Source organism: Anguilla anguilla, chromosome 11 (genome assembly GCF_013347855.1).
Source record: "Anguilla anguilla isolate fAngAng1 chromosome 11, fAngAng1.pri, whole genome shotgun sequence".
NCBI classification, from domain to species: domain Eukaryota; kingdom Metazoa; phylum Chordata; class Actinopteri; order Anguilliformes; family Anguillidae; genus Anguilla; species Anguilla anguilla.
In genome coordinates, this window is record NC_049211.1 from 22,045,526 (window position 1) to 22,071,909 (window position 26,384).

At 45.4% G+C, this 26,384-nt stretch overlaps 1 protein-coding gene across 6 annotated transcripts in view; it reads left to right on the plus strand.

The window, feature by feature from the left end:
- LOC118207405 (inositol 1,4,5-trisphosphate receptor type 1) overlaps positions 1 to 26,384 on the plus strand; it is a 110,894-nt gene that overhangs the window by 63,319 nt on the left and 21,191 nt on the right. For all 6 annotated transcript variants that reach the window (XM_035380925.1, XM_035380928.1, XM_035380930.1 and 3 more), the window contains 9 exons: positions 1,329 to 1,519; positions 16,208 to 16,391; positions 16,814 to 17,067; positions 18,330 to 18,530; positions 19,381 to 19,491; positions 19,744 to 19,839; positions 20,499 to 20,633; positions 21,888 to 21,995; positions 23,485 to 23,677. In XM_035380925.1, coding sequence (XP_035236816.1) covers positions 1,329 to 1,519; positions 16,208 to 16,391; positions 16,814 to 17,067; positions 18,330 to 18,530; positions 19,381 to 19,491; positions 19,744 to 19,839; positions 20,499 to 20,633; positions 21,888 to 21,995; positions 23,485 to 23,677 — 1,473 coding nt within the window. The remainder of the gene's footprint in view (positions 1 to 1,328; positions 1,520 to 16,207; positions 16,392 to 16,813; positions 17,068 to 18,329; positions 18,531 to 19,380; positions 19,492 to 19,743; positions 19,840 to 20,498; positions 20,634 to 21,887; positions 21,996 to 23,484; positions 23,678 to 26,384) is intronic.

Below are 26,384 nucleotides of genomic sequence, written 5' to 3' on the forward strand. Positions count from 1 at the left end.
CCTCTCGCAAAACAACAGGAAAAAGTAGTGTGTACCTTACCCCCTGCTGAACTCTAAAATTGACTGGTAATTTTTATTTTTTACACAAACTGCAAATTCTCTTTGTTCTCTGGAACAGAAATATGTTTCATAATAAATTATGAAAATACAAATTCAATAAATGAAGCAGAAATCCAATTTAAAAATTGAACACAAAGTATTCATATGCTACTCAACACAAAAATGCTTTTGAGTCCCTTAATATCCCCTTAACATAGTAAAATCCCACATCTGAAATCTTACTTAATTATAAGTAGTTCTTAATTATTAACTTAATAATACTGTCCGGGGCAGTAATAACAATCCAACAAAAAAAACATGTTTACATGAAACAAGAACATTTAAAAGAAATAGTATGAGTATTGTGGCATGTTCAGAAAAATGACCTCCTTGGTGTTTAGGGGCAGCAGTTCAGTATAATGGTTGAACAACTTCCCCTGAATTTCTTCAGAAGATTGTCCAGCTTTATTAGTTGATTGTATGTAAAAGTGTAATTTGTGTAAGTCACTCTAGATTTTTGCTAAATGTGAATATTTATACTTTTTCAGTTGCGTTTTTGAGCAGGGCTAGATTTATCATCCCTTCAAGTTTTTTCCCTCCATTAAAAGGCCTATAGATGTAAAGTACCCCAGTAAAGAGTGGATGGATGTTTATTTTCAGCATCTGGTGTGAAAAGAAACACTTATTTTCCCCTGTTTACCATGTTTTCCTGTTCACCCCTGAATCCTTAACTTTGGCAGCATCTCAGATAACAGGAAGTCTCTCCACACATTTGATCAAGGTCTCACTGTTGCCAAGCGACAAGAGCCTACTTCCTCTGAGAATTTCCTGCTGCACCTGTGCTGGAAACCTCAGTCCCAGTGGTGTGGCATTGGGGCTTGTTGATCAGAACCCACAGAAACATCCAGAGGAGACCAAAGCAAAATGCATTTCAAATCTTAATGATAATGTTTAAAACAAAATCAGAAGTAAATGTGTTAGAAAATGTAAGCATAGTTTGTTTTCCTAGTGAGACCTATTAATGGATGGGCCCATCACATACTGTACGTGTGGAAGTTTGAAGTAGCAATACTCTGGTTTATGGTAATATGTTGGCATGCGGGTGGTATTGAGATATCGCAAATCCTGCCGCATCCAGGAAAACGTCCTGCACCTGGCATATTAGCACAGACGAGAGTTCTGTCATTTCAAGCTTTCATTCACATGTATTGGCTAAGAACTGGCACGGCAACCATAAGAGTTAGTGGCTCCTGATACAGTGTCGCTGTTCTGATGGGTGGGTCTCCCAGGTTGCGGAGGGGGGCCTGCAGCCCTGAGCCGGGGGGAGATGAGCCTGATGGAGGTGCAGTGGCATCTGGACAAGGAGGGCGCATCCGACCTGGTCATAGACCTCATCATGAATACCACCAGTGACCGTGTGTTCCAGGAGAGCATTCTATTGGCCATTGCCCTGCTGGAAGGCGGGAACACCACCATACAGGTGAGTCTCATCCATCGGTCCGCATGGTAGAAGTTGGAGCACATACGGTCTCCATGGAGGTGCTTGTGCTCAGCAGGAGGAATGCCAGCAATGTTTCCCTGCCGTTTCCCCATCTGCAAAATACACCAATAACGTAAGAATACAAGATGAGCACAATTGGCCATTTAGCCCACCTAGGCTCACCGTTCTCATCTACAGCCAAGTGAGTTTCCACTGAATCTCTGCTTCAGCTACATAGTCTGGCGGTGCGGTGGTCAGGACGGCATGGTGTCCTGTTTAAAGACAGCCAGAACACGCCAGCTTTGATGTGGTTTTCGTTTCGAGGGACATTCCTGGCAGAGTGTGGGTAAATTCTGGGTTTTCACTGACATCTGTGAAGCATTATTTCTCCTTCAGTTTGAGGTGTTCTTTTGAGACTTTCGTGGAAGCCAGTGTAGTACATTGCACTTGTTGTGCATGCTTATGTTTTGGCAGCGACATTAAGAACAGACAGAAAAGAATGTTAAGTGGCCTGCTCTTTCTGTTCAAAATTGGTTAAGGTGGTGATATCCTGTGATGTGTTGAGCTACTGCTGAAAGTGTCTTGTGCCCGGTTTACGTAAAGCCAAACTGATCAACAACCGCAGGAGTCATCGAGGGAGGGAGGGAGCGGGCGAGGGAGAGAGGGACGGAAAGAGAGAGGGAGGGAGCTGTCTGGAAAGAGCTGACATTGCCTGGGGGTGATTGGGCTGAAAGGTCATGCAGCCAAGGTTTTGCTTGTTTATTAAGGACTGTGTGCTGTCCTTGTGAGGTCTTGCATCAGGTGGGGTTAATAAAGCGCACTGCCTCTTCCCTTGGGGAGAAAAGGCATGATTGTGAGAAGGCAACGTGGCAAAGTGGATCACTGGCTGCTTATTTCCTTTTCTCTACAACTTTCTAAGCTGACAAATCAATGTTTGGCGTAAGTGCACACCCCCCCTTTTCAAGGTCCCCACTGCTGCTGTTCCTGAGCAGGTATGTCACCCTGGAGGGGGACCATTCTAGAAGCAATGGGCCCTGCAAGGAAAGTTTGCGTCAGTGAGCAGGAAGCGAGTCGGATCTTTCATTCATTATCTGCTGAAAGAGGTCCAAGCTCCAAGCAGGAGGTGGCGGGGGCCGGAGATAGAAACGCGTCATCCCTCACGGAGCTGGCCCAACGTTGCTGTGGCAACAGAACACTACGCTAGCCCTTCAGAAAGAGTCTAAGTGGAAAAAAATAAAGAGGGAAAAGATGTGGGGAAGGAGGGGGGCTGTTGATTCTAGGACACGTTCTGCATAATATTTGTCTGTGCGTGTGTTCTTGCGCAAATGAGCATCTTGCATAATCAGGTGATATTTGCATTGCCGGTCTACCTGTAGATGCGTCTGCTTCCTGCAGCTGTGTACAAAGACACGTGACCGTTACATAAGGGCTGTTTGTGTGCACAGTGCAGAGCGTGTTGGGCTTCGGTACGTTCCAGCTCCGGGCCCAAACTGGGTCAGGTTTTCCTCTAGAAATAGGGCAATACGGGGAACTCCATTGCCATCCTACAGGGGAATAGGAACTCCCTCTCAAAACTCTTTTATGCAAGAGTGCACTGTGAAAACATGACACAACGTTGCTCAGAAATGCAGTAGAGCTGTTCCGCAATCCCCGCATGTGTGGGTTTGAAACAGATGGGAACCTGTCAAGTCAGAGAGTCTGTGATTCCCTTGTCAGCCCTCGTGTCAACAGGCCTCTTTAACCAGGAGGAGAGGTTGCAATAGAGCTGGCAAAATATAAATGTTGGGAACTACGAGGAAAAAGGCCCACCTTTAACTTCCTTGTGCTTTTGGAAACTTGATCTTCGGCTTTCTCGCGTAGTTGCTGTTGCTGGGCGAATGCCCTATTTTTGCTAATAAGTTATGGCTGTTTATGAACAACCTGGGTCTCTGGGTCACCTAGAAAGGGAAGGTATAATCCTGTCATCTGATCCATTGATGTGACGGGAATATAAAGTTTGTTTCCTGCTGTTCGGTTCCCAAATCCTTGAGCTTCAGTTCAGTTCAGTTCATAACCTGTGGTGGGGGAGCTCTCCCAGGTTCCTGCTTGAGTTCCCATTACATTTATTTTCACAGACATTGGGAGGTGTCAAATTTCTTTTACAAGATGGTTGACAGTGCAGAAAACGAACCAATGTACCACTGACAGTATGATTTGGATAGCCCTGTCCAAAGACTGGCCCTGCCTAAATATGTGACGGAACTGATTTTTAGTCAAGGTTCAGAATTCAAGGTTTAACTTGGTGTGTTATTTGTTGAAATTGGTAAATGTTAAAGTTGTGCTTTAGAGAAAACACAATTTGCCTAGTATATCAACTAATGATATATGATAACTGTTTAAAATGAAATATGAATCAACTGAAAAGTAAAGTTTTGAAAGTATATTTTTAGTTTCACCTTCATGAACTTCTATCTTAGTCGTCTATTGTTATACATGCCAGTGGTGCTTGTTCCTGTACAGCACCAGCATAAAAATGGCATAAAATAATCCCTTAGTCTTTCTCAAATACATTCTGCTACTGTGTTTTGAATTGTGTTTCCACTGCCAGTCAGGATGGGCGATACCAACAGTGATGTCAAACTATTCCCTCCACCACTCATTTTTTTAACAAAATTTCACTTTTAGCCTACAGTATTTCTGCTTTTGGTGGCTTTAGGTTACTCAATGCACTTCACTATTTATTTTATATGGGAATAGAATTAGGAGGAAAAGGCCATTCACTATGCGAAAAGTTCAACATAGCCATTGCTTAATATAGATAGTCTTAAATTTCCACTGTCAAAAACCTATTCAAGTCTCCACTGCCAACGTTCAGCTCAGCCAGTGACTTGCCAAAGCCCTCTTGTTATTCTGGAAAAGCTGAATGCAGTTAAGTAATTCTCTTTTCTGGTAAGTCAGCTTTGCCCAATTTTTCCAGGAATGACAAAGTAAAAGTGCTTGCTCACTGTTATGATGAACAGAGACGTACCATCAGTGCATTCCACGTTGTGCTTGTGTTAGCAACTCCTTGGAACGGACGGCTATTTTAAGGCTCAGTATTTTGTGTTTTAAGGTTAGTTGTGAGCAAATGTCTGAGCTGGCTGATCAGATGATTAATTGTAGATAGAATTCTCTGAATTAACCTAAGAGCTGATAATTCGTAAAAAAAGAACACTTTTTCCATGATTTTTTATTTTTATTTTTTGTGATATATATTCCTCCTACCAGATGGCTGTTTTTGGCAGCAGGTGTGAAGGCTTCGCCCGTGGCTGAGTTCTTGTTCACCAGCACAAGCTTTGGTGAGGGGCTGAAGAAGCACAGTCCCACATCGCGTGTTGTGCCTGACAGGGAATAAGGTGGAAAAGCACACAGGAGCAGAACACCTGCTGTTGCTGCTGTTCGCAGTTTGCACGATTGGGCTGCCCTCATGACTAACCCTGTGCATCTCCTTATCACGGTTTGTCCTTGTGAGGTAATCTGTCGGTGCCTTGAAGTCATTATGCAGCGTGAGAATGGGAAGCAGAGTAGGAGCCTGGAAGGTTCTATCACGCTGAATCTCTTCACATGGTTTCAGGATTTACTCCTACTGCATTCAGATGCTTTCCAGCTGGAAGATTTGAGGCACTGTTCACGATGTGGTTTGGAAATATCCCCTGACAACAGCATTTTGTGAATAATTTTTCATCTCGTTGGACGCTGTAGCTTGCAGTCTGTTTAGTGTATTTTGGCCTTATGTACTGGAGAGGCTTATTAAGAAAAGTTTTCTTTTTCCCCCACTTAAAATCTCTTTTTTAAGCCAGCTGTGAGGAAGCAGGCCTGGCCTCTGGTTGGGGTGTCAGGTCTTGTGAGGACAGGGAATTGGAAAACTGAGAGCTGGCTTTATTTCCTGATGTAAAGTACTGTAGTTCTTGTACCTGCGCATCTTTGAAGAGCCGGCCTGTTGGATCATTTCTGGCAGGGTTTCGGAAGAACAAATGCTCTTTGTGGCCCATTGTTTATGGCACACGGGGCAATTTGAAACGTATCAGCAGATGCATCTCATACCTCCCTCTTGCGTAACACTGAGTGCGCTGGCCCGGTTTCTGGACAGAAGGGTTTTTGTTTATAATGAAAACCAGGGCAAACCCAGAAGCCGCTTTAGCCACCCGGCTTGTTTGTTTTGAAGTGACCCAGAGCTGGGGGCCAAGCAGCCGGCATTGCTGCTGAAGCTTTGGAAAGGCTAGGACCGGACCCACAAGTGCCAGAGCTGATGTGTTGGCCTGGGTCAGGGAAGGCCTCCCCAGGCCTCACTCCCTCTCACTGGTGGGGATTTGTTTCTGTACCAGGGATTTTTCTTGTGCATGTTGCTCTGTGCACTGCTTTCCTCCATGTTCACTAACTAAGGACTTTTCCTTGGTGAGACTGGAGATTGTGAAGGTGGTGCAAGCTCTCGCACATGGTTGACATTCAGTTATCCTATCAGATCAATAGAACCCAGTTTTCCTTGGGTCTTCTTTTATGTGATAATTCTGTCTATATGTAGTCGATGGAGGCAGGGACAGGATTGCTGTGGAGGTTTTAAAAAGGGGAAGTTTGTTTTTTTTTTTAGGGGGGAGGGGGGGTGTAGGGCAACAGGATGTGACGTGGGCAGTGGGCTGCTTGGGATGTGGAACCGCATCACTTCACCGAGACCCACCGCCCACATTAACAACAACAGGCCACAGCAATGATGACGCAGCAGCATGCAACAGAGCCGCTGCCCCTCGAGGGGAATTTACACAGACATTCTGGTTATAAGCTGGATGCAGGGGGAGGTGTGACCGTAAAAGAAGTGCACTGTCTGCATTGCAAACAGCTCTTCATATGAGCGTAGTGGGAGTAGTGTCTCTGACAAACAAAACATCTTTCACAGCTACCATTAGCAGCAGGCTGAATGATAATGGTAATGTAACTTATGACCCGGTACACGGGCAGCACATGACATTAAGCAAACGAATGTAGGTCGTAAACTGTTACAAACTGACTTGCTGTTCTGATCGTATAAAATGGCCGGCCAATTAACGTGATCCAGGACAGGGAGTTTGAAGCGGCCCTACAGATAACATGGGATTCCATTAAATATTGCTATTCCTATTTCATCAACAGGCTTAATGTCATCCGGGTTAATCGACTGATTAAATTATCTAATGGAAAGGAAAACTTTCCCTTTGTTTAAACCTGCACAGTTATCCTGTTCCTGCCTGATCAATGGCCTTTTCACATTAACTTACTCTACTACTTACACCTTGCTCTGCCATAAAGACAGTAAGTCACATGGTTCACTCTGTATCCCATTTTCATTTATGCATGGAATGTTCTATATAAGGAGAAGTGAATGTGATTGTGTGAGCATGTGATGCCAGCCCTGGAGTGATTGCAGGACAAAGGCTTTCCCCCTGACTTTAGTGTGATGATAAACAACAGTGGCAAACCATTTGGTAAACTTGTTAGGCTGTCTCATCTGGCAGAGTAGGAACTGTGTACTCTTATCAGCAGTGTGCTACACGTGTTAAAGGGGACCTCCAACAGAAAAAAAAACATGAGCTCAAAACACAAATAATAGAAAATTAACAACCCCTCATTTGGTTTCCATTTCAAAATTGCTTGCTTTTTTGTTACTTGCTTTTAATAGTGTTGAGCTTTCTTTCGACCAGCTATTGGCAAAATCAACTATTTTTGGTAAAGGTTTGCTGAAGAGTTGAGTATTTCAGCGTATGTGTAAAGAGAAATCTTTAATTCCAATAACTTGTTTTCACAATCAACAGAGTGAAAACAGTAGAAGCTGTGTGTGAGCCACTGAACTCCGCTTGGCCACCTTTTGCCATTTGAAATCCATGTTGGTTAGCTATGCTGCTAAACTTAACATGGGCTTAAGGAAAGCCTCTGAGCTCTGAATGAACTTTTTCAAGGCACGCAGCTGACATATCAGCTATAAATGAATGGATGTGTGGGGAGAGGATTTGATACGCTACCAGAGAAGCATTCAGCCAGAAAACACCTTCTGAGTGTGGCAGGGCTCAATGTATTTGGACAGTGGAAATCTAAATAATCAAAATTTGATAATTTATTTGATCATCTTTAAGTATGAAATATGTTTCAATGGTTCGGAAATTGTTAAAAAAAGGTTAAGCTTGTTTCTTCTGCACATTTTTTCATATCTCATAACATTAGCTTGCAATGTTTAGCAGAAGCTGTGCAGTACTTGCTGTACATTTACTGGTTATTAACGTACAAGTTGTGTTTTGCATCTTATGTGTAGATGTATAACATTCCCAGAGACAGCCACTGGCATGAACATATTATATGTGCATTTAGGTCCACAATCATACATGGGCCACAGAATTCTGGTTCTTAATGTATTTCTTTTTTTTTTTTCCAAGACATTTTAATTTCATTTTTGATGCTACTCTCCGCTATCACTGCTGACATGACAACCCGTCCCCCCAGCCAATTCATGATTGCTTCCACCACTTGTTTCTTGTTTAGGGTCACCAAAACCTCCTGAACCTGAATATTCCTCCTCCTTCACACACAATAGAAGTATATTTTACTGCTTTAGACAATGAACCCCCAAATTTCCATGTCATCATAGCCATTGTAAAGCCTGGTGGTCGTGAGAAACTTCTGGAAGTATCTAAAATATCTTTCATTGCACATAAAAACTGTCTGCGCCTTTCAAAAGCAAACAAACTGAAATGATATCAAAAAACCACAGAACGTAAACTACCCCTTTTTTCACTGCCAAAATTCTACTTTCTGAGTATGGCCTTCAACCTCTGGAGGACAGCATTCAGAATGAGATGCAGTCATAACATTGTTGGATGTCAACCTGCATATTGATAAACCCCTGATCAGGTCTAGAGTTGGGTCAAGGTAAAGATGGCTAAACTAGGCTTGACTGTTATAGGACAGGGGAGCTGGTCTCTGTTGAAGTATCAGAGTTAATGGAGGAATGAAGGCCAGTGTGTGCCATGTTGAGTCCCATATTGTCACTGTGCAGTGCACTGACAGCGATCCACAGCCTATGGGCTGGTGAGTGGTAGTGCTATGCTGTGGCTACATGGAAAGTATTAATAGTCCACGGCTCAGCAGCTGGGCAGCCGGGTTGAGAAAGAACAACAGAGGGCATCCAGGACGGCGAGGGGGGGGTGGAAACAGTTGGCTTCCCTCTCTGAGGGGGCGGCGGCCTTGTTTGCTTATCAGGAGCCATGGAGATCGGCCTCTCGCAGCTGCGAGCGAAGGAGGCGGGAAGGGAGCGGAGTCCTGCAGGCCTCTTGGGGTCAGCAAAGCCATCTGCTTCTCCATTCAGAAATTAGAATTCAAATCCCAGATTGTCTCTAGCAGCTAGGTCCCTTCACATGTGAATCATATCAATGAATGTGCTGTGTGCTAGCCTGCACAGAAAACTAGCAGTCATCAATGGGAAAAGCCCTTGTGTCCCTAACATAAAAAACCATCAAAATCCCGCTGCTGCTGTGGAGGTGTATTATCGGTGTGTCTTGAAAGGAAAGAGGGAAGCGGTGGGTTGTGACTAGGCTGGAGTGTGTAAGTGAGGTACACTTCTATGTTGCAGTTCTACCGTAATGTCTCTTAAGGTCAGAGGTGCTGTGGGGTGCCTTCGGGGGTGTGTAGAGGTGTTCCCGGGGCTACGGGGCATACTGGAAAACGTTGACATTGGGTAACCCGAGAAGACCCAAAAATAAGGAACGAGAAACCTCTCATTACCGCCCGTCTCCCGCTTTGTTGACAGGTTGAGTTGTGCACCTGCTGGAGGTGGATGGCTAAAATACTGAGCCCTCACGCAGCGCGGTTAACTATTAGCTTGCAGCCTACATACCAGACGGAAATAACGTGATCGCTCGCACACGCTGACACACACAGGCAAGCACGCACGCGTGCACACACATAGATTTTATATTTCAAATGCAAAATGCATGTTATTTGGTAAATATAAAATGTCGTTAAAAAACATGATATTTGTTGTAATAGGAATGCATTGTATTTATGCAGTGATTTTTAATAGAATGCTATGTGCAGATACTTGAATTTCAAAGGGCAAAGTTGCCATAAAAGCTGGCCCTTAGGACCAACGCCCAGATCTAGCTTTTCTACTGCCACCGTCGCCAACGGAGACCAGTCAGCCCATAGAGGGAAGGGGATTTCTGGGAAAACAGTCTGGTGGAGCATTCAGCGCTGCTCTCTTATATAAGAGTGGAGCGGGGTCACTCTCACTCTCTGCCCTCACACAGGGCACCCTGGCTCTGTCCTCCACCCCTCCCTGCAGGCTGTGGGGTCAGGTGTCACCACATTAATGGGTGGCTAAATCTAGCTGCATTCTCCACTTACTATGCATTTGACTGCCCCCCTGCACTCTTATTTCAGCTATAAAGAGGCTTCAAGTATTTCCTTTTTTAAAAAAAAAGTATTTCCTTATTTCCTATCTTTCCTACTTTTATCACACAGTATGATCTAATGAATTATTTGCTGTGTCCTCAAATGTACGTTTGTAAAATCAAAGGATCCTGCTTGCATCTAGCAGCTGGTTGGATCATTTGAACGCTCCTCCCTCCTTGTGCAACACTTCCCAGCCTGATTCAGAGTAAACGTGTACTTCTTACAGTTTGGCCAGCTGCCTCACGTTTCCTCATCTGACGGCTCCAGCCAGTGTTGTCATGCCAGCTACAGTACTGCCGGAGCCATTGGAGTATTCTGACATTGGGAATGTGCAGGCTGGCCCAGAAAACTCTGGGTGTTGTCTCTCACATTTAGGAAAGACTCATTTCACTGTGGTGTCAGGCGCAGCTCGAGCAATTCCAATAAACCTTGCACAATATAAACGTTGCACCTGCATTCAGACAGACCTAATGTCACATGGGTCCTTCGCGCCCATTACCACAGAACGATCGTTCTTGCTTTCAGAAGGTCTGGCTTTAATTCTGGCTTAGAACTTTGCCTGACCAAAGTAATCATTTCCAAAGGAAGTGTTGAGTTGTAATGACCTGCTTTAATTCTGCTCTTCGGAAAGGAAGCTCAAAGTTTGCAAAGCCTTGTCTGTCAGGGGATTTCTCACACCTGCTCTTGAAGCTAAAAAGAATGAATGGAGGTTTCAAGGTGACTGACGCTTATTCAGGAGTAACTCAGCACTGGGACCTGCAGCCCATGTCTTGAGACAGAATGGCAGAATCTGTGAGACAGCCAGCAGGAAGTGGCCAAAAACATTTCCTGATATAGAGCTATTGTTTGTATATCTGTGTGTGTGCATGCGGAAGTGTGTTTGGGTGTGTGTGTGTGTACATACATGTGTGGCTGTGTGAGTGTGTTTGTGTGTGTGTGTGTGTGTGTGCATATGTATGTGTGTGCAGTGAGAGGAACTGTGAGTGACATGTACTTCCCCTGGTTCCCCGGCAATGGCTGTCCACCCACACAGCGCCAGCTTCATCTGCTGCTCCTCTTCAGAACAACTTAAGTAGAAGCAGCCTGGGGAGGGGCGGGACGGCACAGCGTAGAATGGGGGGGGAGGGGGAGGGCTGCGCACAAGCCAACTCTCCGGAGATTGCAGCCCTGTTTCCGCTGTGCGCATGCACAAGCGATCTCTGCACTGATTACAGCCCTGTTTCCGCTTTGCGTGCACGAGCGAGCTCTTCGCCAATTACAGCCCTGTTTCTGTTGTGCATGCGTGAGCGAGCTTTCTACCAATTACAGTCCTCTGTCCACTGTGCATACGCGAGCAAGCTCTTTGCTGATTACAGCCTTGTTTCTGCTCTGCGTGCACAAGCTCTACACTGATCACAGATCTGTTTCCGCTCTGTGAGTGAGCTTTCCGCCAATTACAGCCCTGTTTCTGCTGTGCGTGTGTGCACGAGCTCTCTGCTGATTACAGCCCTCCGTGTGAGCGAGCGAGCGAGTGAGCTCTCCACTGATTACAGCCCTCTGTGTGCGCGAGCGAGCGAGTGAGCGAGCTCTCCACTGATTACAGCCCTCTGTGTGCGCGAGCGAGCGAGTGAGCGAGCTCTCCACTGATTACAGCCCTCTGTGTGCGCGAGCGAGCGAGTGAGCGAGCTCTCCACTGATTACAGCCCTCTGTGTGCGCGAGCGAGCGAGTGAGCGAGCTCTCTGCTGATTACAGCCCTCTGTGTGTGCGCGAGCGAGCGAGTGAGCGAGTGAGCGAGCTCTCTGCTGATTACAGCCCTCTGTGTGTGCGCGAGCGAGCGAGTGAGCGAGCTCTCTGCTGATTACAGCCCTCTGTGTGTGCGCGAGCGAGCGAGCGAGCGAGCTCTCTGCTGATTACAGCCCTCTTTCCGCTGTGCGCGAGCTGCCTGGAGAGCGGTTATAAATAGCTGTTATATAACGTCCCTTTGTTGATGCCAAGTGTCGGGACAGGAGGAAAAAAAAAAATGCGGCATGACCTTGTTTTTCAGAAAAGCCCGCCCCCCACTCTCCCCTGTACTAAACTCTTTACTCCACTGAGGGATTGTCTCTAAAGAGGCAGACAGGGCTTCACCATTCGTTCTTCCGGGGGTGGAACCCGTCGTGGGGCGGGAACTTTCTGGCTCCTCTCCAAGGATCTGTTCCCCACTCTGATGATATAAAATCAGCGAACCATACAGGCTTACATTGATAGTTTGAAACCAGGAAACAACGGATGGATAAATTCAGAAAATCTGACCGGTGATGTACAGTGTGCCTTCGGCACAGGGTGTAACCCTTTTTAAGAATGGAAGACCTAATCTCACACGCAACCCCCCCACCCCTTGTTCCAGGGCCCTTTTGTGCACACGCTGCCTCGAACGTGCCTAACTGCACGTGCCTGACGGTGGCCAACAATAAGGAGCACTCATGCAGTTCCTCCCCAGACTTTTAGAGGCAGACAGGAAGCTTGTGCCCCGCCCCCCACCTCCCCCAGAGGAGTCATCGCATCCCGACCCCTCTGTGGTCTGTGAGAGTTGCCATGGGAATCCGTGCCTCGTTCCACGACGGTGCGGCACGTTTAATCAGAAACCCCGGGGTCTTGTCCTGCACTCTGATCATTACATAAATCTGCCGCCGCAGTCCAAAAACAACTGGATTATTTTCCCCTGCTGCACCGTCCAGTATTTTAGAAATGTTATCTAAGAATTTACAGGTATGGTATGAAGTAAATTCTTTGAAGTGCAGTGACGTACGGACTGGAAGTTATGCGTGCCGAAATGTCGTAAATGTGAAGGTGACTGTTGCATAACAAAGGCTCTTGAAGTAGGTGTTACAGCATGGTTAGGCGGATGTGGGAAATGGCGATAAATCGGTTCTAAGTTGCTCTGTGAGCTGCAGAGGGAGAGAGAGAGAGAGAGAGAAAGTGGGAGCTGCTGTTGGGGATTGGGCCAGTGGCTGCTTTCCAAATGTGACCGTTTTCTACCCGGCCCCCTCAGATCTGAGCACGTTTGTGGACAGACCCTCGCTTTCTGAGACAGCTGACCCCCAGTCTCCTGAAAGGTGTGTGTGTGTGTGTGTGTGTGTGTGTTACGTAAGAGACTCGGGGCTCCTGTGTGGAGCATATCTCTCCGGGGAGGCACAGTGTAATCCAAGTCTTATTACTGCTGTCAGGTCTGTCATGGCTTCACCAGGTCCATCCGGCTTAGGCCTACTCAATCCCCACAGACATTCTCCCCTGTGCCTGTCTGTCTGCCTGCCTGTCTGTGTGTGTGTGTGTGTGGGTGTGCACACTTGTGTGTGTGCATGTGTGCGTTTGTGTGAATGGGTGTGCAGTATTTGCACACATGCATGCGTTTGTGCATTGTGTGTTCATGTGTGCGTGCGTTGTGTGCGGATGGACGGAGGCGTGTGGATGTGACAGGTGGCAGGGGAGAGATACGACCCCTCCCTCTGTGGGTAAAACAAACCTTGCCTGCCGTCTGCCTCTGTGTGATCACCTAGTTTGTTCTCCTCCGTTGTGTATGTGTGAGTTTGTTCTCCTGCGTTGGGTGTGTGTGTGAGCTCTGGGCTCCAGTGATTGACCCAGCATGAGGGGAGCAGGACCATTGGCCCTCTACGTGGGTGCGGAATTAGAAATTAATTTCATACCTCACTGTATTTTCCTGTTTGTCAACACAATGTACCCTCACCCCTCCATTCTGAATCATATGCATTTGTTATATAACACACTAGCCTACGCTTATCTGTTCTCTATCAGGTGCTGGGTAGCGCAGAATAGCGATGACATCACCAGCCGGCGTGAAATGAAATGCCTAAATGGAAGGTGTATATGGGCTTTCCTGTTGGAACTGAGCATGAGCGGTCAGATTCGAAAGCAGGGATGACGCACTTGAGTAAACTCTCCTGACAGGGAACGGGTCGACTGCCTGCTGAAAAATGTTTCTGGCCTCTTCACTGTTTGTTTGTTTGTTTGTTTGTTTGACCTGTTGTCTCCTGTCCGGTCGCTGGGTGACATCACTCCAGTCGTGTGACCGATGTGGAGTGATTCGTTGTCAGCAGCAGGAGTCATGCACTGTGCAGCTCGCTAATGTAATAAAGTTGTTTTCTGTTCAGCCGGTTGCGTAATCGGTTTTCTCCCTTGCTCAAAGTTGTTTTTCCCTGCGCAAAATCGTTAATTAAACGTGTCGCGCAGACGTCCAAATGGGGCAGCTCCCCCACATGCGTGGGAGCATGCTGTTCCTGCATTTTCTTTGGTGATGTGTTGTCCTGAAATCCAGTGTGAAACTGATTTAAAAAGTATATAAATATCCAGCCTATAGCAGGAAATGGGACACAAACATGAAATCTCTATTGGTTGATGTTCAGGGGATTTGGCCCTTTCTTCTCTGTAGTGGGTGTGTTTTCATTTGGTGTTTTTTTTCCCACGGCACGCAGGAACTGCCGCTGTGGGCTATGCATGGCAAATTGTGGTCACTCACTCACTCACGGACGACCTTTGAGGGACGTTTTGTGGGACGCATGCGCAGGTGGTGCCAGCTAAAATGTGTCTACGGAAGTGAGTTGTGCCGTGGGTCTGGACGGTTCCGTGCTTGTTTTTCTGACTAGTTGCTGACTGGTTACCTGTTGCATGTTGGCAGATTTCCCATAGCGTGCTTGTAGTTGCATAGGGTGTGACTCTGCATACAGCATAAACCCTGTGTTTTGTAATAGCAGATTTTCTGTGTGAAGGATGAGAATTTCTATTGGATAGTATGTGTATGTGGGTGTGATGTCAGGAGGTATGAATGAGGAATCAGGTTGGATAGTACATTTTACACACTCCACAGTTCGGTTTACAGTAGGGGAGGAGTACATTTTTTTTAAAGCTTTGTTTAGTGCGGAGTGAATGTCAATCTGTCAAAACTTTCATAGATCTAAATCTTTATCAGTCCTGAGGTTTCCCCCCCCATTTTCTTTCCGTGGGTAACTTTGGGAAATCAGGTGGAGGTGGGACTTGGCCACATTTTCCTGCTTACTCTTTCAGTCTTTCCTCTGGTTAGTAGACATGGAGTGCTGCGCTGATCTAATCTGGAAATCGGGTTGGTTATGCAACAGGCTTTCAAAATTGGCCTAGATACCAGCTGATAATTCACCCCCCCCCCCCCCCCCCCCCCCCCCATGTTCCCTGTACTCCCTCCATGCCGGAACTCATATGTAGGGTAGGATTTTCCTTCGCTTTTTTTTTTTTCCCGCCAGTGCAATTGTGCGTGTGTTGCCGCTCTGTAAGGCTTCCAATAAGTGCTCAGCAGATTACAGGCCTTATGTAATAGGAACAGGATTGCTGAGCGAAAATGGGGCAGGCTGTATCAGTTACAGGAACCCCACAAACGTGTCCCAGATTGCCAAGCCCTGCGTGTGTGCGAGCGCGCCGCGCGGCAACAGCTTCACAGGCTTTCTGAAAACACGTCTGAAAAACTTGGGTCCTAGCAACCGCGAAATAGCGTCCGTGCGTTCGCGTGTGCATCGGAACAGTGTCAAAAGAGAAAGCGAGTGGTGTCTGGTTATGCAGTGGCGCTGCCTGCTTGTTGATGCAGTGTCTGTAAAGTTGAAACTATTCCGGGTGGATTGGCTGCGGATGGCGCCCCGGGGTTTGCTTCCAGCTGTTTTTAAAGTTCACGGTCTGCCAGTGTTTGATTAGCTTCAGTAGCTGGTCTCAGCCAATGCGCCTGTCTCCTAGGTGCAGCGGGTTATCGGCATAAATGTTGCGTTGTGAAAATCAGGTGAGCAACGCAGGTCACTCAAGGTTGTTTCCATGGTAGTGTGAGAAGCGTTATGTAACCGCAGCGGGGCTGGAGGGAGGAGGAGTGGAGGGAAAGATTGCAGGATCTGATCTTCACCTTCAAGCCCTCAATGTGTAAAGGGTTCATATAAAATCTTATCTTCACCCTGAAGCCCTCGATGTGTAAGAGGTTCAAACTAAATCCGATCTTCACCTTGGAGCCTTAAATGTGTTGGAGTTTCTGAACAGTGAATATGGAATATGCATATATAGACTTTCTGCATTGCGTTTTTGGAAATGAAAGCTTTTTAAATCATACCACTGAGCACATTGTTTTGAAGCATACCACTGGAAACATATATGATAACACCTATATTGAGGGCAGAGACCATTCACCAGGTGCATGTACATGACATAGAACCCAATTTATATGTAACCGTTTAAATTAAGTGAATCTTTCTACTCATTTTGTCCTTTTATTTTAGCGTTCTTTCTTCTGCCGTCTGATGGACGACAAGAAATCCGAGACGTTTTTCAAGGTGTTCTATGATCGGATGAAGCTGGCCCAGCAGGAGATCAAAGCTACAGTGACCGTCAATACCAGCGACCTCGGGAACAAGAAGAAGGACGACGATGCCTTGGATCGGGAAGTGCCCGTACGGAAGAAAGGTCAGGGGTCAGCGAGTGGAGTCGCTGTGGAAATTAGCAGTATTATTGAGTGGCTCGCCCCCAGTCCTTCTGGAGACCAGAACAAAATGCCTGTTTTTGTTAAAAAACAAACCACTTTCTGCTTATCTCTGCAAGCTTTCCTTAGATTGAATTAGCTTGATAACCACTCCCACCCCTCCCCTCAATTCTAGCTTATCTTCCTTATACAGATTCACTCAAAATTGTGTATACCCCCAGCATTTCGCTCCAACAGACAGACAAAACAGAAGAAATGACATTAATTCACATCAAAATGTGGCAACACACAAGGTCCACAGCCCCAGCAGGGAAACATGTTTGTTTTTGATAGGGGACTGTAGCCAGACGGTGTGTTCTTCAGTAGCTCAGTGTCTGTTGCTGGTTTCCCCTCCCCGGTGGACCAGGAAAGGACGCGGTCATTGTGGTGACGGAAGAGGTGAGGGAACAGCTCCTGGAGGCTTCCTCCGCCACCAAGAAGGCCTACAACCTTTACCGCCGCGAAGCCGACTCCGACGAGCACTTCGCCACCGTCGATGGGCAGCCCAGCACGGGCGAGAAGAGCCAGGATGACGGCGAGATGAGCGTCGTCATCGCCATCATGAAGCCAATCCTGCGCTTCCTGCAGCTTCTGTGCGAAAACCACAACCGTGACCTGCAGGTCAGCCAGCCAACTGGGGAGGTCTACTGTGGTCACAACACCTTTAGATAGTTACATAGTTACATTGTATATTTATATTGTATTATATTAAACCCAAAATAAGATAATTGCTTAATTTTAAAGATTTCCACTTAACATATTTGTAAAATTCAAGTTTGTAAGAATGAAAAGACCTTGAAGCAATTGGTATGCTTGATAGACAGTTGCATATAGCTCCGGCACTATTTCTATAGCTTCTAGCCTTACAGCACATTCAGTGTTGTAGGTGTATGTCTCTAGGTCCCTCTCGCTCAGCCGATAGCATTTTGTGATGCACGCAGGATGCGGTCCTGCTTCAGTGCCCAGCACGTTGCTGATGTATAGACTTGTTTGTCTTGCCTGTGTGGGCTCCAGTTATTCTCCAAGGAGCGCATACATTGATCCTGAGCTACATGCCATTTGCCTCCAAAGAGTTTTAATCACGATTTAATCCCGTTAAGGTGCTTAAAAAAAGGAAAACGTCTGCTTAATTTTGCTATTTGTTAAAGCACCTCTGAATGACTACCGGGTGACTCAGTATGCATTTGATTTAACACTGTTTCATTTTGTGTGCTGGACCCACAGCAGCACAGCACAATACATCATCATTCAAGTGCACTTTCTGGCTCTAATTACGGCTTCTCTCTCCATGAAGTAATTCTAGGACAGCTTTCTATTAATGATTTTGCAATCAAAAACATAGTGAGGAATTCATTTACAAGCAGGATTTTTTTTGGCAGTTTTAATGAAGCCAAATATAAAATCCCAGTGTGACGGTGTGTCTCTAGCTCACGATGCGAAAATGAGGCTTCATGAACCACAGAATGGGTGGAGCTACAAAGAGCAGGACGGTCATAGTTGTTGGAGCCATCAAAATATTGTGCTCTTAACACAGAAAAAAAAAAACAATAATTGGTTCAAATTCGTGAGTCACTGATATATTATAGTTGTTCTGCTCATTTTTGGCTTCATGACTCCTTATTGTCCCATCACTATTTGTAGCATCTGTCAATTTTTTTAATTGCTCTACTTTTTCATAATTAGGCTGCTTTGTAATGGCCTTGTGAATGGAGACCATGAGCTTCAGGCGAGCAATCTACTTTTTTGCAGCAGGCTCTCTAGAGCAGAGCAGATTTCCTCCTTCCTGTTTGATTTTCCATGCATGTCTCACGTCGGCTCCCGTTCGGAGGCGTTTGGCTGCCGTCCCCTTCAGCTCAGGCCTCCTTGTGCGTCTTCCCCGTCAGAACTTCCTGCGCTGCCAGAACAACAAGAACAACTACAACCTGGTGTGCGAGACACTGCAGTTCCTGGACTGCATCTGCGGCAGCACCACGGGCGGCCTGGGCCTCCTGGGCCTCTACATCAACGAGAAGAACGTGGCGCTCATCAACCAGACCGTGGAGAGCCTCACGGAGTACTGCCAGGGACCCTGCCACGAGAACCAGGTTGGAACACGGCCCTGGTGGCCTCCCCTCAACCCTACAACCTTAAGACTGATATCCCTCAGACCCCTCAAGTCAACCCCGAGTATCGTGTTTTGAGGGCCTGCCACAGTAGGGCCTTGTTTGCGCTATAGAGGTCAGAGACTGTGGCCGTGCTCTACCATAATGCTGTGCCGTGGCAGAAATGCTTTGTTTTTCAGAGTTTAATGAGTGTGAATCTGAAGCATTCTTGTTTCTATAAACAAATAATGTCAGGAACATAATGGCAGGGTTGGCCTTGTTGGTAGCAGCATAATTAAAATCTCTTACTTTGGGTCTCTAGCTGTATAATTAGAGGATTACTTCCCCTTCATGTCAGTATTTCAACATCTCACTTTCATTGTGTAATCTCAAGCAGTTCTGAGAATCCACCCAGTGTCAGAGTGGTGGTATTTATTTATTTATTTATTTATTTATTTATTTCCTGCTAGCATGCATTGCTCCTGTTGTAAACCAGAGTCTGTAACACGTGGGCCACAGCTGTATCTCTTTCCACACGTTTGTGAGTGAGCAGCTGTGTGTTTTTCCTCAGACCACCATGCTTTTACTGTGTAAGGACACAAAAGATGCAAAGTCTGCAAGAAATACAGCAGTTGTTAATGTGCTGCAAAGGCCTTGTAACTAAGCATTTGTAGAACAGAAAAGATTACCATTGCTTTAGCACAAATGGATCATCTCCGTAAGAAAATCAATTATTCTCCGCTCCTTTCAGCTGCTACTATTGGTCAGGTAGCCATTTTATTCTTTGTTTAACCATCATTTGATAGATCAGTCCTTCCTTCTTCCACTAACTTTGAGTTTTGCCCTCTTGCAGAACTGCATTGCTACCCATGAATCGAATGGTATCGACATCATCATAGCTCTGATCCTCAATGACATCAACCCCCTAGGAAAGAAGAGGATAGACCTGGTTCTGGAGCTCAAAGTGAGTTGACCAATCAACCAGAGCGCCAATGATTGCCACAAACACATGGTCCCAAACTGACCTATGTAGCTGGGTAGGTTATTTGCTTTCATGAAAACTTGCAAGATCTGTCACTGTGAAACCCAAACAGCTAATCAATCCCATCTTTCCTGGGCTGCCAAAAGCCAGCTTCCTCAAGAGAACCAGAAGGGTTTTTTTTTGGCACAAAATGAGAAATGAACATGTGAATCTCTCTCTCTCTTTCTCTCTCAGAACAATGCTTCTAAGTTGCTGCTTGCCATCATGGAGAGCCGCCATGACAGTGAAAATGCTGAAAGAATTCTCTACAACATGCGACCCAAGGAACTGGTGAGGCCACGGACCCTGCTCCCAAGATTCCTTTGGGTTTAGTTGCTGAGACTCCACTTAGGGAAAGAACTGCAAAAGAGAACGGCTGTGTGCTTCTGCGGGGAGTGAAACACTGACTGGAAATTTGGCTGAAGCTGTATGAACGAGTCAGCCTGGCCGCTTTGCCTGGGTCTGACTGTTCTGAAGGGCCCAGACGAGGGAGGCGAGAGCTCACTCTCCATTCAGAGGGTTTCCTGGACGTAGGACGTGCCGTTTGCACCTCCCACGCGTCCTCCAGCCCGCTCACCGAGCACACAGGCAGCGATGCTATTACACTCCTCTCCATCTTTGGTCCTTCTCCTGTTCCATCCGTTTGTGCAGTCATCCCTCAAGTTCACGTCCGGCTTGGCTTCAGTTTCCTATTTTATCTAGCTAACAAAAAGCACTCCTGCTAATGGTTTGTGTCAACGGTGCTTTTTGCTGTAGGCTGTTGATGGGTTTCGTAAGATCTGCCTCAGCAGACTGTCTTCAGGTTCCTGTCCTCAGTCTCAATGGTTCACCTTCATTTCAGAACAGTTTGTATGGTCATTCTTGGCCCTCTCCTCTGAATGAACTCTAACCCCCGCAGCTGAGGAAGTAGAGCAGGCGTTTGACATGCAGTCTGTGATTTCTATTTGCAGGTAGATGTGATTAAGAAAGCCTACCTGCAGGGGGAGATAGAGTTTGAGGACCCCGAGGAGGAGGAGGATAATGGGGAGGATCACGCCGCCTCCCCCAGGAACGTGGGCCACAACATCTACATCCTTGCCCACCAGGTTGGAGGAGCTTGTACAGCATAGTCATGGCATTTATTCTGATCATGTTGCCCTGGTTTCACATACCACTGCTTAGCACTTAAGAAGAAGCAAATCATGGTAAAATAAATTCAAAACAGTAATGAAACCATGGAAATGTTACTTCCTATTACAGTGACTGTCGGTTTTGTGTGTTTGTCTTGAGAGCTCTGGGGAAGCACATCAAGGGTTCTGCCATTTCAGGGCAGACATTGAGAAACCGCCAGTTTTATATCAAACTGGTTCTGGGCTAGTGCTGTTCCTGCTCAAATGAACAAAGAAGCCCTCGTGATAACACAACTTGAGGTCTTCCTGTTTGATGGGGTTAAAACAACAGTGGATATTTTATTTTATCTCTGCTTATCTAGGCTGACTTGTATAACTTACTTTTTAGTACTGTATGTAGTGCTTTTTTGTAAAACTGGTTATTTAGCAAAGTGCTTCAGGTTTATTCTGTTGCCTATGAGGAAAAATACAATGTCCCTCTTCAGGAGTTAAGCTTGCAACCGTTGGCATAGAGGCCCTTTCCAGCACACTGCCACTGCAGTTTGGGTACAATATATCCTCTAAAGCTGTGAATAGGAAAGGGTGGGGGAAGTTTTCTCAGTCCCACGCACACGCTAACAGAAGACACATTTTTGTCTGCTCATGGGATTCTGCATCATCACTGAGCTTCTGGCTGAAATGGGTTTTGTGGAGAAACCAGCTGCCTCAGTTAACCATTGCTTCACATACACACACACACACACACACACACACACACCCTCGCACGTAGACACGTGCATACACACACACACACATGCACGCACACACACATACTCACATGCACACACATACAATCACACACACAGTTAGATCCACACTCTCACTCACACACGTGCACACACACGCACTTAAAATGTTTTCTGGTTTTTGCTTTTTAAAAGTTGATAAAATTCATTTTGTTCCCATTGACTGTAGGTTCTAAAACACAAAGAGGAGGTGAGGTCAAACAGCAGTATTCTTTGTTATCCTGAAACTTAGGATATCAGTGGAGGTAGTTTTGACAGAAAGACATTCCTTTTTCCTCATCTGAGTTTAAGTTAATCAAGTCTCTTTTACACTGTTTCAGTAGTCTGTGCGCTTACCTGTCTTTGTAAAGCCGTGAGCCTCTTGCCTTTAAAAATACTGAACAGTGCGCTGGTGTGCCAGTCTGCCATGGTGATGCCACGTGCTCCTTCTGTGTGCCCTTCACAGCTGGCCAGGCATAACAAGGAGCTGCAGGCCATGCTGAAACCAGGAGGCACCAGCGGAGAGGGGGACGAGGCCCTGGAGTTTTACGCCAAGCACACGGCCCAGATCGAGGTCAGTGACCGTGACCTCAGCACAATCACCCAATACAAACCAGTCCTCATCGGCTCCTCACATCTGCATGAGTGGACTCCTTACTGACCTCTTCCATGGAAGGCTTTTTGTGGCATGACTCTTGACCGCACAACTTTTAAATCATTAAAACTATCAAAACCGCTACGTGTTCATATTTTGCCTCTGTATTTTCTGGCTGCTTTTGTGTAAACAAAGTATGAAAACATGAAGACAAAGTAGGAAAGTTTACCTTTCTGCATGTTCACATTAAATGCATATCAGTGGATGAATGTTTGGAAAAAGAAGCTAATTTGCGATTACAATGGGCTGTTTGTGATACATATCCATCTTAAAAGGGGATTTCCACCCCAAAATTTCTTTAAAAAAAAAAAAAAAAAAGACTATTACCTTTAGAACAGTTGATGCTTATTTTTAAGTGCTATAAATCCTGCACTGTTGTCCAAAATCACAGTACACGCTTACTTGTCTCGATGACTTTTATAGTTTTTATACAATAAAATTAAAATGGCCCTAAGGGAACATTTTTTTAAAATGCGTAAAAATTTAATTATTTGCTTTTTGGGGAGGGAATTAGCTCCTTCCTCCCTTGTGGCTATTGGAATCACATGAGTTCTGACTTAGTGCCAACTTTCCCCATTACTATGGGGAATGAGATTTTGTTCTTGGCACCAAAAAACAACACAGGAGAAAAGTATATTCCAAAACCAGAACACCACCGACATTATATATGTGTGTGGTGAAATTTGTTTCTGAAGCTATTGATTGCATTTTTATTAATTCAATAGTTCAGCTCTCTTTTGCTCAATGCCTGAAGCAGGAGTACTGCAGCAAGTTGCAGTATGCTCAGGCTGACTTTCATAGCCCAGTATTACTTTGCCAAATTGGAGCTAAAGAACATTTATCATTTATTCATAAGACATGTCCATAAACACACACCAGATACAAATAAAAAGTTATTTTATCTTGCTATCATCATAGTCCAGAGATTTTCAGAAATTTAAAATAATTTATGTCAAGTAACTATGTCACTACAGTAATTGGAACCACAGATTGCGGACCACAGATTGATATAAGAATAGTCAGACAGGCTGCATAGCTGCAATATGTAAGCTTTTTAAAAAATATATTTTTAAACTAAAGAAACATCAATTTTCTGGATTCAATCCCATCTCTACTCTCGACAACTCTTTGTCAAGTGAATGTTTTCACTCATATGTTGTCACCTTGCTTCTGGAAGATGGATGTTTCAGGTTTCTTCAGATCATTGCATGGGGAGACATTGTGGAAACATCTTCACAATGTAATATTTATTAAATTGACTGTTTTAATAGAGTAACTGCTATGTTGTTTTATTATATATGTTTACTAGTTGTCTGGTTTAGCGTCTGTCTGTCCCCTGGCCTGGGGCTTGAGTAGCCTGGCCATGCCCAGAGAAGCCGCTCTGTGACCTGGCTCTGTTTGTGTTCAGATTGTGCGGCAGGATCGAACCATGGAGGAGATCGTCTTCCCGGTTCCCAACATCTGTGAGTTCCTCACCTGTGAGTCCAAGCTGCGAGTGTACTACACCACGGAGCGCGACGAGCAGGGCAGCAAGATCAACGACTTCTTCCTGCGTGCCGAGGACCTCTTCAACGAGATGAACTGGCAGAAGAAGCTACGAGGTACTTGATTGGCCGTCGATAAACTAAAGGAGGGCCCCCCTGTGCACCCTCTCATGCCTAGCAACCATTTACAGGCCTATGCCCCCACCCTGACCTCCTCACCCTGTACAGGTTTTTTCTTTCTCTCTGACAAAACAAAGCTGAAACCTACCCTGCAGGATCTAAATAGGCCAGGGCTGCTGGAAACATTGTGTTCACAAATGAATGCGTAACTGAGAAACTCGTACTCAGACTCCAACATAATTATAATCCCAGAGGGCAAACGATGTGCAGCATTAAAAACAAACACAATAAAAATCTTATACTCATCCATTTTTTATTTCATTTTTTAAATTTTTTTTCTATTCTTCTCTGTTCCTGTATGTGCTGAGGGATTGACCGTAACTGCTGTTCATTGAACTGGTGTACAGTGATCTTATGGTAACCCTGTCAAATCACGAAAACATAAAAGAATCACATGAAAATATGAAACGCACAGAAAACAAACACCCATACCTGATACAAAAGTGCTTGGTGAATTATAGGATTAATAGGATTTCTTCTTTACAATCTGTTTTGTAAACTAATGGCTGAGGGAACAAAATAATATTTATGTCTGTTAGTCCTAATCTTTGGCAGCCTAAAGAGGTAGAGCTACAGAAGTCATGATTTAAAATTAAAAATGTATATTTGTAATTTTCTGAGGTTAGCGCGCTAGGTTAGCACCACACATTATTTTCTCCCATGATGACACCATTCACGCAGCAGTCCAGCCCTCATTGACAACTTTCTCTTAAATCCAAAGAAACAAGAATCTATGCAGTTTGCTCAACAACACCACTGCTACCATCCCCACCATTGGGCCTGATTTGGAGGGACATCCTGGAGCAGGCTCTCCAAACAGGAAGAGGGCTGACACTGCAGCTGTACTTACTGATTGAGATCTTTATAGCTCATTTATCCAGGGCTTCCATTTTCTCCCATTATGATTACAGTACATCACACACCAATGAATACTGGGGGATTCACTATTGGCTCACCCATTCCCATTCCCCATTGGATTAGTGCTGCTCTTTTGAACAGAAAAGCAGCTAAATTAGTACTGATGCTGTCATCCTTTCACTGACTCGACACTGGCCTGTGACTGCTGTGTGTAGCTTGAGCTATGGCATGCTGTTGTGACTGTAATGAACTTCACAGTTTGGCCTGGAAGAGTTAAAGAGCGGTCAGAGGGCAGGCTATCTTGGGAACGCCCTAAAAAGCCATGTGGGGTGTAATTTCCTGACCACAATCTCCTGAGGGATTTAAAAAGCTGAAAAGTTCAAGCTGAGGTAGTGACCCAAACCAGGGCCTGTTGAGGTGACTGTGCCTCAGGCCCTAATGAGATCAGCGATGAACCCCTTGCGCTGATCTGATTGGCCAGAGAAGACTCCGGAAACCAAGAGCTAAACGTGCTGTCCGCCTGCAGAGCCCAGTTGACCCATTTTCTCCAAACCAGGCCTGTAGCTGAAAGGGGGATGCGGCGGGACAGGGCAAGCATTGCTTGCAGGAGCAGAGAGAGGAGTGAAGGAGAGCAGGAGACTGAGAGGGAGAGTTAGAGAAATGTGTGGGAAGGCAGAGACTTACTGTTGACATGATTCCTACTATGGATACAAGCAGTGTCTAGAGGTCATTGTATTTGAAGGTTTTACCCTCCATCCTTAAACACACTTCTTAAACAGTGTGTATTATGAGCATTGATGATTACATAATGAAAATTTTAGAATATTTAAAATATTTAGAAAATAACCATTAAAGTCACTGAATCCTTAAAGTAAAACTGCTGTACCATCACGTGTGTGATACATAAATAGTTTTTTAATAAAAGCTCTTTTTTTTCCCCTCTCTCTCGCTCTCTCTCTCTCTCTCTCTCTCTCTCAATCTCTCTCTCTCTCTCGTGCTCTTGCTCTCTCTCTCTCTCTCTCTCTCTCTCTCTCCTTTTTAATGCGAGCCTATAGCACTATAGCAAAGCACGTCGGTGGAGGGGGTTTCCAGATAACCCACAGCTGGGTTTGACACGTGAAGACTATCTATATGAATCAGAACTGAGAAAAACGGTTATGCTCCCTCTGTCTCTGTTGCAACACACAAGAATAGCGCCTTCTGTTTCGTGCGAAAGGGAAAAAATCCCCTGGTCCGTTTCCTCTTTTCCAATAAAACCAAACTCAACACTGCTTCCAAAATAGCAGCCATTAAACGGATGACTTGGCCAAGTATGTAGTCTCCTGTGGAAACAGAAGTTCTGTGGCCTAGAGGTGACACCTCTGTAGACCTTTGCCCTCGTCATAACCCCCCCCCCCCCCCCCCCCCCCACCACAGAGAACGTTCCATCGTATTCCTAAGAAGATGCACTCATGTCGAGGGCATAAATACAGGAGGTTACTTTTTCACATGTCTGGTAATAAGATATGTAGCTATCTTGGATGCAGTTCTATTGAGTTCAGATTTCAAAGTATGTTGTCCCTCCACTTTGAACTTCTGATCTTGAACTCTTCTTCTATTCTAAACATTTACTTTTGAGCATACATGAAGATATCCATCCATTAGATTAAAGGATATTTACCTAATTCAAAATGTCCCCATTTCGAACTTTGAGTTTTTAATATTTCACTGCCATCCTCCTCTACTTAAAACCCAGATTATAGTTGGTCACGTCAAGTCATCAGGGTCAAGTTCCAGCCAACAGTAA